Source organism: Chroicocephalus ridibundus, chromosome 3 (assembly GCF_963924245.1).
Source record: "Chroicocephalus ridibundus chromosome 3, bChrRid1.1, whole genome shotgun sequence".
Classification (NCBI taxonomy): Eukaryota; Metazoa; Chordata; class Aves; order Charadriiformes; family Laridae; genus Chroicocephalus; species Chroicocephalus ridibundus.
In genome coordinates this window covers 65,701,276-65,713,547 of record NC_086286.1, presented here as the reverse complement: position 1 = coordinate 65,713,547, position 12,272 = coordinate 65,701,276, and the positions used below count along the sequence as shown (strand labels likewise).

Sequence of the window (12,272 nt, the reverse complement as noted above, 5' to 3'; positions counted from 1 at the left end):
ATCCTTTCAAGATCACATTAGAAAGCTGGACTTTGAACTCAAAGCATGAGTTCCTCCTGCTTTAGAAACCAGCCACGGTTCAATCCTGAACACAAAAAATTCTAATCGGTTCCTTGTGAACTAGTACATTGATAATATGTTGGAAAAATATTTTAAAATTAAGTCAGCATCAAAAAATTAAGTGAATGACTTTACCACCCTTGCCCACCTACGCTTTTCTTCAGTTTTGGTTTTATCTGCTGTAACAGGAGAACAAAGATACTGAAGAAATACGTATGCTATTCTTATGGATGCATAGATGTCCCAACAGAAGACCAGAGGAGGTGCAAACTCTGGTACAGCTGTCAGTTTTCTACCCAAAGTAGGCTGCAGCTCTTGCAAATATATTAATTCACTAGAACTGTTTTATATGCTTGTCATTACTGTGCTCCTTATAGAAAACATTAAACATTATTTGAAATAGTTCCTTCCATAACTTTCTCACATGTTGAGTGCCAGGTGTCAAGCTGATGCAGGAGCACTGATTGTTACTATATTAGATGAGGAGAAAAAGACGGATAGAGGTGTTACAAGGGAATATAACGCAGTGTTTAAGAAACGAAGACAAACTCATTATCCTTATTAACACTGTTAAGATACTGGACAAAATCCATAGTCCTAGTGACATCAATCTATTTTAGCTGTATCAAGATAGCCATCATGTTTTAAATTAATTTATAGCAGAATAAAGTAGAATGATATTCTATGTGCCAAAAGACTGATTATTTGATTAATGTCACAGTTTTTCTTGAAATATCAGGAAATACTTGTAGTTTTCAACCTTTAATGGGTGTCTAAGGTTGCTTAACTGCTTCCTTTTATGATTCCTCTATTGTACAGGCCTGTAACTCTCTTTACACGAGCTGGGGGGCCTGCCTTTCATAAAGCTACTTATGTGAAGAGCAAACTTCATTATAAGAATATTTGTCTTTGGGTGTGGTGACTCATTTACTTTTATGTTAGGAGAAATTCAGAAGAGCTAAGCAATGCCCACATCTGGGAAGACAGTCACTGTCCCCAGTTTATAAACTAACCTTTAACTCAAGTTTCTCAAGCATATAGGTAAATTCTCCAGATATAGAATAACTGATATTAACAGAATTACTCATTCATTTCAGGTTCCATGTGAGTTTAAACATTTTACTGAATAAACTGTCAGTTTAAACCTGACATGCACAGAAGCCACTGACTAACACAGCAGTGAATAAAAGGGTAAGAATGTGGAGTGTACACAGAGGGCAGGCAGATTCATAAATATTTAAGGCCTTTAAGCAAGCATTTACATTGCTTATATGTTGCTTTCCTCCCTGAAAAAAAAAGTTGTTCAAATGAAAAAAGGAAGACTGAAAAATACCAGGTTATAAAAAGAGAGGGGATAATTTGCTCAGGAAATGCCTCATTCTGACAGTTCCTGAGCACCTGTAGGACCCACTGACTTCTACGACAGCAGAATTGGGGTGAATTTGCAAAACTCCGAAGACAAACAGGGAAGCACGGCGTAGCGTGGCCCTTGTGCCCAGCTCGAGTGCATCCAGAACTCCCCTTAGTCCATAAGAAATAAATACTGCAAATGCTGTTAACTACCGCTTACTAATACTTCCAGATGAAGCAGCAGATAAAACAGTTGAGCATTGGCAGCAACCACAGAAAAGCAGCTCCGTGGAACTTGTCTGTTTGCTAGAAGTGCGGCAGTACAGACATCTCCCACTGTCATAATTAAGTGGTCTGATGAGATTCCAAGCTCCAAGAACTTGGCATGGAAGATGAGCACCCTCATTGTCCATTTTCAAGCTATGAAGAATACTGGATGCAGATCTGAATCCAACTTTCTAACACTATATTCATCGGCACGACCTTGGAGGTACTCTCCCATGGAAACAACACAAGCAGCAGTTATTTCATAATCCAAGGCTTGTTTTGAACACTGAGAAAAAGCCAACTTGTAGTCTAGCAGCTTCATTTTACTGCTTTATTTTTTATTCCTAAATTGGAAAAATAAAGATGGCATCTTCTTGCTTGTATGATGTCAGCTCTGCAGAACACTAGGGACTTCTGGACACCCTAAAATGCAAAGCACCTTGGGGTAGCAGCCATGTTCCAAAAGCTCTGATGAAGCCTTTGAGATTAACAGCACTTTTTGGCCCAATTCAATAATAAACATTTGTGTTTAAGGGGTCACAAGGGCATATGACAAAAGCAGAGTTATGTACATCAGCGCACAATCCACTCATCAATGGGGTTTTTAAGCTAAACCCAATTACTACGCCTCCCTGCATACACAGTGTGATTTAGCACTGTGCTGCTCCGAGAGCTCCATACACTTTCCAAATCCCCTTGCAAGTCTTGAGACCTGAACTATTACTCATGAAATAAGATGCTGATTACACAGGCTGATACACAGCACGCAGAGGGGACCCCTCAGTCACTTCCTTGAAGCATTTACCAAAAACATTAGCCATGTCAATGCTAGATGTCTCTTCAGACCTGCCGTCTCCTTATGTAATGCAGTAAATATTTATGGAGGCCTCTGTACATGATCTTGGAGCCTTTCTCAACAAAGACCTGCCTTGTACGTTGAGGCTGCACTTCTGAAGCTGGCTCTTACTAGTCTAGAAAGGCTGAGAATCCTCATAAAGCTGGGAACTCCCCATTCCTAGACCGCTTTAAGTCTAGGAGCTTCAAAGGAGCCAAGAATAGTCTTAATACAAAAATAGATTAGAAGCAGGCCTGGTTCCGAAGGCTGTTCCACTCCAAAGAATACCTGCCTTCAGAAAACAAGAAAAAAAACTGAAAAACACTGAAAATTTAAGTGATCAGAAACTTGCATATATTTGAAAGAAGGGAAGGGAGAAAAAAAAAAAAAGGCTTATGCTTGCATAAGATAAAGATTTCCCCCTGCAGCTCCTCATGGAGGCAGCCAGAGTTTTCTAAGAATTCACAGTGACTCTTGGCTCACTGTAAAGTCTCCCAAGTTGCTTTGGACATCTGTCCAGATGAACAGATTGGAAATTTAATTGACAAATTAAATGACAACTGACAGTTTAAATAACAAATGCAGGAGGGTACACCAGACACAGTACTGACCACAGCATGGTTTAATAAGGAGGACAGGAACATTTAAAAAAAAAAAAAAAAAAAAAAAAAAAGAGGACAATAAAGAAATCCTTTTTTTCTCTTTTTTTAGAAACATACAAAACCATACTGTAACCAAAACCCAAACCAGACTAAACTAAGCGTATCATTGCAATTTTTTGCCTAAAATAAGCTGAATCCCACAGGACTTGAATTTTTGTGCCTATTGATAGTTTGTTTTTTTAAGTCACTTTTTGGAAGGAGAAAGAATCATCCATCTGTGCAAAACGTCCTGCAGACATAGCAACAGCTTTGTGTGTATGGAACAGTTATTATTAGAACAGAGCAACGACTATTTTTAAAAACTGTAAGATTTCTGGACTACTTTTTTTTTTTTTTTTAATTACACTAAAAGCAAACACCAAAGTGGTAAATTGCAGGTTGCCAAAGTATAGATAAATCCTAGGGGGAAAAAAAAAAAAGAGAGACTAAGATGAAGAATTGATCCAAAGAGGTCACAGCAGTGGTGAAACCCTACTTTCTTACTATCAGAAGATACCAATTGCAAGGCTGGACCCTGCCAAATAGGATGCACACTACGTTCAACCTTGGCTAGCAGAGCAGAGCAGACCCACAGGCTCGGATTTGGCTGTCCTCTACTGGCAATACGGCACACAATCCAGTAAAGAATTCCCCCTAGATAAGTCTCCCTAGTAGACAGAAAACATTTTGCTGACATCAAGCAAATAGACGGCAAAGTTTCCCCTGTTGTGCCCTGTCCCAAAGAGGGAAGTGTGCTGAAGAAAAGAGAGGCAACCTTGAGCGTATAACATTGTTCTCTTCTAATCCAGTCAAGCCAGTCCTGCACGTGCCATTCCTGTTCCTGTGATGTATTAATCCATGTTAACCTACTCCACGTGAATCTTTGGGAGGTTAGGAGGGGTTGTTTTTTCTTTTTTTGTTCTTCTTCTTCTATTGACTCCCTTTTCTGTTCTCTCAAACAATCTTCAATTTTTCACTTTGTGGTCTAACTACCACTCTGTGTTGACAGACTCCTCTCCTTACGGGCCTTCTCTGAAACAATTTTGCTGCCATATCCATAAACAGCCACAGAAACAAAACCACCCCAAATGTACACACTCACACCCCAGAACAGGTAATCAATTAGGATATTCCAAGACACCCTGATCTGGTCAGTTCTTCATATCCTCCCACTCTGCGCCCACATGTTACTTTCTGGCTTACATATTCTGTGTACCAGGCAGCTCCTGGCTGTGACAGAACTTGGGTAAAATGACATGAAACATTGGCAGTTGCTTTAAGTAAGTGAATACCATTTTCTAGAAAATATTAGTTCTCTAATTCAATGGGCTAGGTTTGCTAATTTTTACATAATGAACTCTGCAAGCAGTCATTTCTGAATCCGGACTAGGATTCCTGGGGCTTCACTTAGAGCAGGGCACCCGGGAAAGCGCCCGCAGTACTCTGCTCCAGCTCTGCCTCTGTTACTCCACCAAGGTCCACAGCAGCAGCTTCACACAATACTCATTCAATTGCTCTCTTCTTTTCAAAACATGAAAGGGAAACAACTTACCTTACTCCCCTGATAGAAGCAGCACTGAAGTTCCACTCGTGGATACCTTTCTGTAACAGACAGAAAAAAATAAATAAATCATTTTTATGAATGAAGCACCAGTAGGCGTATCTTCTAGACTGAAACTGAAGAGACGGAAAGAGAAACACTTGAATCACACCAGCCTATTACCTTTTAACAGTTATTTTTCAGGGCTTTTTTTTTTTTTTTTCACCCAAAACCAGAACAACAGAAGTTTTGGGTTGTTTCTTCGCCGTTTACTGTGCAAACACAATATACAATGTACATTTTAGAAAGCATGCAAAACAGAAGGGCTGCCAGTATAGCCTGGTCTGGATACTGAACTTGGGGTCACACGCGACCATCTAGGAAGTGTGCGGGGGAGGGGGGGGAAATTCCACTTCTGAGAATAAGAAGAGGCTGCTCTTCACGCTCAATGCCCTGGTGCGTGGGAAGAGCAGGCGGAGAGAGCTACAAGCAGGAAGTCAGATGCTGGAGAGAAAAGTGGGAAATTCTTAAAAAGTAGGAGGAATTGCTCAGGGAAGGAGCAAATCTGAAGGCCAAGTGTCCAAAGAAACAGAAAGGAGGCTATTTCCCTAGGAATCCAGAAGAGAGCAGTAAGAATGTACTGAAACGCCTAAGAGCTGCCGGAGTAATAAACAAGGCTGGAAGAAAGAAGCCACCCTATGAAAACACAAAGGGCCAGGCCTCACTTACTGTCACGTCTTTGAAATTCACATCTGTCACATTCAGCAGAACTGAGTTCTCTCTGTAGACAGTCATAGTGCCCGATGTTTATGTTCTAATAAAACTTTACTGTAAGAAACAGAAGCCTTTTGTATCTTCTAATGAAAACATTCTCCTTTCAGGAAAAGGTGGAACTAAACCACCTCGAATTCCTGGCGACCTTGGGATCCCACCACAATAAGCAACGTATTTGAAGAATCTCTGCTTTCTAGAGTTTTGGCATTTTAGTGACCTAAGCAATTAAAAGGCACAGAGACATTTCTTGCTGAGAGGTAATTTACAGCATAAGGGCACAGCACCAAACACAATCAAATGTATTCCAAAAGAAGACAGGAAAATGCATAGCTTATAAAACATTTCATGACTAGTGAAATGTACAGAAGTCAGAACAGATACACTGCCAAAATAGTTGCACAATGTGCAGGAAATGATAGAGGAAATTATTCTCCCAGCTATAACAGCTTTCTATAAGGCTTTCTACACCAATTTTCTCCTCCTCTGTAATTCTTTCCTTCCTGCTCAGATGGCATTAAAGGTTGTGATGCTAATATAAAATGCCTAACACAAGGTACCAAAAATACAAGCAAACATCTTTCTTGAAGCACAAGCTTCACGCTATTATAATTGTAAAATACAGAGCAGTAATACCAGTATCTCCTCAATGTTAAATGGAGAGAAGGGTTTGTGCGGCGGGGTACAGGGACAGGAGAATAGCCTGATATTAAGAAAAGGTGGGATTGCATCTTGAAGTGGAGGTACTAACTGATGCTGGTATGAAGCGTTCATGAAACTGCTATTCGAGTTGCCTGGTTCTCTTGCACAAAGAAAGATCACAAACTCATTCCCTCTGCTAATACAGAGGATGTATCTGCCCTGTCTTTTACTCCTCCCTCTATATACAAACTCTGCTACTTCCCAGTTTTCCATGCTTGGAAACTCTCTTCAGAGCTTAGCTATTGGTATGTGTCCAATTCCCACTATTGGGAATAATCTAAAATCTCACTAAGTTAAAATGTACGTCTTGACAGGCATAAATTCTCAAGAAGCATAACAAGAAGCCTAAGTATTGCGGGTTTTACCTGTCACCTATGCGCAACTAATTTCTCACAGATTCATACATCTTTTATTTACCACACGAAGTTCTCGGGTAATGAAATAACAGAAAAGTGACGTCCCTCATGATCTTGCCAAGTTTTGAATCCATTGGAGTAAATACGTCAGGCACGCTATCCAAATTCAGCATCTGTTCTTTGGTTAGGCAAAAAAACCACCAAGCACCCAAAACAAAACTCAAACTGGATTCAGAAGCCAAGGCGAAACAGAGACAGGCTGTTTACTTCAAACTTGCAAACAGCGCTGCTGCAGTCCTCTAACCCCGTGCAAAAAGGGCTGCTAGAATTAGGGAGCTGCAAGGCAAAGGTACCGTGCATTAATACAAAACATAACGCTATCTGATTTTTATAGGCATTTGGTTACGTTAAACTTAGTATTATTAAGGGCATAAATGTTAAGATACGCTGCTAAAAAAGCCACGGAACAGGAAGAGGACACATTATTTATCCTGGTATTGACTGTCATTTGCCCATTTATTACAAAATTGCTGGCTGCAGGCTCCACTGAGTTCCAGTTTGGATTCAAAATGGAAATTCGGTTTCTTTGTGCATGAAAGGAAGTTCATACACTTTGTAACTCACAATTATTATTCTCAAAGCACTGATTGAATTTTGGCAAATCAGTAGAACAGTGAATTTATGAGCCAAAATGAACTGGAATCCAAAGTGTGAGCTGGTAAAGCTCTGACAGACTGATGGTAGGTAGATTGAAATCGGATAGTTGAAGAAGTTTCCAAACCCAGCTGTCTAACCTGCCCTTGCAGTAGGGATAGGTGGTCTCTGCTTGTTAATCAGCCCCTAAAATGCCTGTTTTCAGCCTAGTAAGGATCAAAGTAAGAGTCCTCCTCTTTGCAGTGGGCTGACAGATAATACATCAATTTCCTTAACAAAATCTCTAATCAAAGACAAATATTATACTGGTCATATTCAACTGAAAAGGAAGCTGGTGTCTCCAAATTTTTCTAGTCCCTTTTCTCCCTATACAGTTTCTGATGGATTCTAGGGACGTCAACAGACTTGCAACAGCAGACTATAATTGTACAGCTGAAGAGATAACTACCAAATTGCCCACTGCATTCTTTGGATGGGCATTACGGCTTGCAGGGCAAGGATGCCTGCACTGAGTATCGATCAGGTCCCGGGCTACTCACTAAGCTCACCACGGTAAGGATTCTGGTTAGAGCACAAGTACTAGGGAGTGCATTTAAAACTGACTTTGTCTAATGCTACTGATTAACAGTAGAGCAGCAAAAATAGGAAAATAGCATCTGCAGAAAATACAGAGATACACTCCCCAAATCAGGAAAGGGGAGGGGCGGTGGAGAAAAAGAGGTACAACATACTATAAAGAAACTTTAAAAAGGGAATAACAAAATTACAATAATGGAAAATACTACAAAGCACAGGTTACAAACTCCGCAAAGCCAAATTACCTCTCTACTGAACACCGAACAGGTACAGACTAATACATCCAAGTCCTTCTCCCAGTCACAGGATGACTGGGCAGCCAAGTGACACAGCTATGAAGAAGGCCGTTGCTGAAAGTATCAAGCAAAATATCCCAGCAGCTAAAAGATATGTGAATGTATCATGAAATACCATTTTTGGACTATAAGTGTGCATGCTCAAGTAAGGTAACTCAAACTGGAACATACGAAGTCATGGCAATGAGATACCATGTGTGGCCAGTACACCAAGCCTACTTGTTTTGCCTAAAAAAACCCCTAATACTAAGAGATATTAGGATTCTCCTTAAAAATATTGTAAGGTAAACATCAGAAAGGAACCACTTAACATAAACACTGTGTTAGCAAAAGAACAAATGAGTACGAAATGGCAACAAACATTCACACTGAAACCGTCAACTGTAAAACCTACCCTAGTATTCAGACAGAGCTTGATCACTTCATGCAAAACATGATATGGCCAAGAGTGTCTGCAACAGGGCTGAACAGGACTCAATAGCCCAGAAAATTCTTATTGTACTACAGATAAGCCACTTAACAGAATGGAAAGTATTGTTTGGAGGTGAACTACATGCGCACAAAAAAGAGCCTACAAAACCCAAAGGATTATGCATGTACAAGTAGTTTCTAAATAGACTAAATTCCGAACACAGAAATACTTTCAGAACAGATACATTACAATAGCAAGGTTTACTCTGTAGTACTGGTAAATCATTATTTACTGTGTGACAAATTTTCATTTTGTTCAAGAATGGCATAAATTTATTTTTTACATTATTCCCAGAAGCTGAGCCTACTTGGAAGAACATCAGCCAGAATAAATCACAAATAAACAGAAATTCACTGGTCTAGGTAAACATTTCAGCTTGTCCTCTAAATATGCTATTTCAGCCACTGTCCATTTACATTTTCTCATGAACTCACAACAGAAATTCTAAGCAGTACAAGCCTCACGTATTCTGCGAGCAAAAGATGTTTCTCCTTTCATAGACTACAGGTACAAAGGCTGAAGGACGCATCACCTGAAAAAGAGGCGTTCACCGTCCTATCCTGCAGGCAAACAAAATGCTGCCACGGAAGGACGAACAGTGCTAGTTCTTACAAACGGCACCATCTCCAGTGTTGTGCCTCCAGCTGAGTCACCCTCCATTCACGCTTCATCTACTCCCCCCACGTTTCCATGCTCCCGTCCTTCTCCGAGGTTCTACGATGTCCTCCCTGTCTTCACTCTTACCAACACTTTACTTCCTGAGCGTCCCAGAATGCAACAACATTCAAGGCTTTCCTTTCCCCTTGCATCCCTGGATTTTCTAAGCTCCTTTCCAAATACGCCTGACTACCTCACACCTTGGCTTATGGACTTCCCAGATTTTTCAATTTCTAGACCTGCTGAGCATCTATCTGTCTTTTTGCCAAATACTTCTTTGGCTTTTGATTGATTTTGCTCCTATTATAAGACACCAGTCTCAATTGCTTTCATAGGAGTATTTACCACCACTGACAAGAAATACCGCAAGGGAGAAGATAGTTTTGTTTGTATAAGCAATTCTATGCTACATTATTTGTATGATGACAGTGTATTGCAAATTACTGATGAAATCTTAAGCAACAGACCTGTTGTATATGATACACTGGTTTAAAACAACCAGAAAGAAGATGCAAGCTATTTTAAAAAAAAGATGGAGACAAAAGATCCATTGATCAACAGGACAAACAAAGAAAAAATTAAGAATGCCATATTAAATAAAAAAATTTTTAAAATGCACGGCAACATATCTCCACAGCATCTTCCTGTGCGTTACTAAAACACTTTTCTCCTTTGCAGAATCCATGACTAGATGCAACTGTGTACGTGTTATATGCCTTGTGTACCATGCATACTTTTAAATTGTGAAAAAAGTTACAACTACAGACAACGTCACGATATACCTTGTCATCAGGCAGCACGTGCCAGATAGATACAGTCTTCTCCTCGGCTTCACTGTTGATGGAGAGATATGAGGGCTGATAGATTTTTGTTGGTTCTAATATTAAAACCTTGTCGAAAAAAAAAATAATTAAGAGTTAGTACAAAATATGTAGAACTTTAAAAAGTATTAAAATCTGTTAAAACTATTTCTATAGTCATACTAGATCAGGAAAATAGGGGAAACAGAACAAAAAGTAAAATTTTAGCACCTGGGCTAGTTTAGTATGGCTGACTTAAGATAAAAAAAAAAAGCCAAGTTTAATTGAGTTTTTTATATAATGCTATTATGTGTCAATTGGTAGCACATATCATAATTTTCCAAGTGATTTCTCTGACAACTATCAGATCTTGCAATCTTTCTGTCACAATTCATTCTCTTGCAATGCCGTTCAAGAACGTCCATCTCCCATGTGGACAGGACTCATGGTATACCTTTACCATCTTTTGGTAGAAGCGCATTTGGGTAAATCGGAAAAACACATCAACCTAGAGTTAGACTGAACTGCTTTTGATTTAGACCACTGTGAACTGTAGCCACCAGAGCAAATGATTTTCTCAAAAGCAACAAGCACCACTGCAACAGCCTGACAGCTAAAGATTATAGAAAATTTCCTGGAATAAGTGAAACAAAAACTAGAATCGTGATGTAAAAGAGATGGGATGCAATGCAGCAAGATTTAGTCTAACATAACCACTTAGTAAATGAAGCCAGCCACTCTGCCACTTTAATAATGTTCCGCCAGAATTACTTCCAGATCTTTAAAGTTTCCAGCATGCTTTATAGGAAAAAGACAAAGTTTGGATATTTGAAAAAGTGTGGTTTCTCATTAGAACTATTTATTTTAGATTTTCAGTGGTTAAAATCTGATGTATAAAGCTCCAAATCTATATTGGCTGTGTTGAAGGTATTCTCATTCTTCAGAATGTAAAGTATTGACATTAAATCAAGAAAAAGCTACTCTCTTCCACTGCAGCACGTGTACGAAGATTTCTAGCCCTCAGTGTTTAGCTGAAAGACATTTATAACGTAGGACTAAGTTAAAGATGGTTAATAAACTGATAACCTCCTTCCTTTCTTCTGTCCTTCCCCCTCCGATAAAAGCTCCAATCAAACATCATCTTCAAAATATCCAAGGTATAGAATTTCTCATTTGAAAATTTTTGGAGTTCACAGAACTGCTTTAGGAAATAATGACTGACCAGGCCAACTTGGTCTACATCTATTTTAAAAAAAAATACATAAACACTTAAGCAGAAAGTCTTGGAAAGAGCCATGGCTTAGAGTCGAATCTAAGCCACGTCACCTCCTACAGAGTCAATGAGCACACGGATACGCTGGAAGAAGTGCAAGGCCAAATTTTAAAAAAGTACCTTGGCATTTAACTCTGTAAATGATAACCAATGGGACTTCAAATGTGTCGCTTGGCATCTCCAGACACTTACAATTTCTAAAACCTGGTTAAGACCATTTCACAAATCAGGGTCTTTAGCCTACAGCAAGTTACCTGCACGCTGTGTCATTTCTTCCCTCTGAAGGCCGAAAAAAGGATGATAACACTGATGCTACGAGATAAGAGAGTAACTGACAGCTCAGCTAGTACTGATGGACAGTGAAGTCCTTAAGTTCAAGTTCCCCTTATTCACAATAAGGAAATCTGAAAATAACTTATTTTGGATTAAATTATTTGCAAGAATCTGGAAGAAGGGAGTGAAAAGGAAGTTACTATGTTTCATTTTGTTGCCTTGCTGAAAGGTGGGATTTTCGTTCTGAACAGGCACAAATGGCATTTTTGTATTATGAGAGATCATGTCTGTCTGTCTGCAACACCAGAACAGTTTCCTGTACAACACAATCAAACTATGTGGTTACTGAGTTTATCTTTTGGCTCATACTATCGCAACGATCAGTTTCAGTTTGTCTCTTAATAAAAATCCAACTCATTTGACTTGGAAAGTTTTATAAGTCAGAGCCTACTTTAAGTATCTAACTGTGCCATTTCATCATCCAAAAAGAACATGGCCTTGTCTTTTAAAAAAACCCAGAGGATTCAAAATATTTTTTGCTTCCCTGCAAAAGTTTACGCCAATTCTCCTCAGAGAAGGAGAACCAGACTCTCTAGGGAGTCTCATGTTGCTTTCATTTTACTGCCTCAAGCTGTTGCTGTTCAACACGAGAGTCTTCCTTACGGTTTATTATCCCATCCACGCACGGAAGCCAAAAGAACCGTACAAAACAGCCAGTACGCACTTCAAGTATCTGGGAGACAATAGCA

At 39.4% G+C, this 12,272-nt stretch overlaps 1 protein-coding gene across 1 annotated transcript in view; it reads right to left on the bottom strand.

Annotated features, from left to right (window-relative positions):
- The window catches only part of MAP3K5 (mitogen-activated protein kinase kinase kinase 5), a 106,680-nt gene that overhangs the window by 29,480 nt on the left and 64,928 nt on the right, over nucleotides 1–12,272 (bottom strand). Inside the window, exons 11-12 of the mRNA XM_063329506.1 lie at nucleotides 9,960–10,067; nucleotides 4,706–4,755 (exon numbers count right to left, since the gene is read on the bottom strand). Of these exons, the coding sequence (XP_063185576.1) occupies nucleotides 4,706–4,755; nucleotides 9,960–10,067 (158 nt within the window). The remainder of the gene's footprint in view (nucleotides 1–4,705; nucleotides 4,756–9,959; nucleotides 10,068–12,272) is intronic.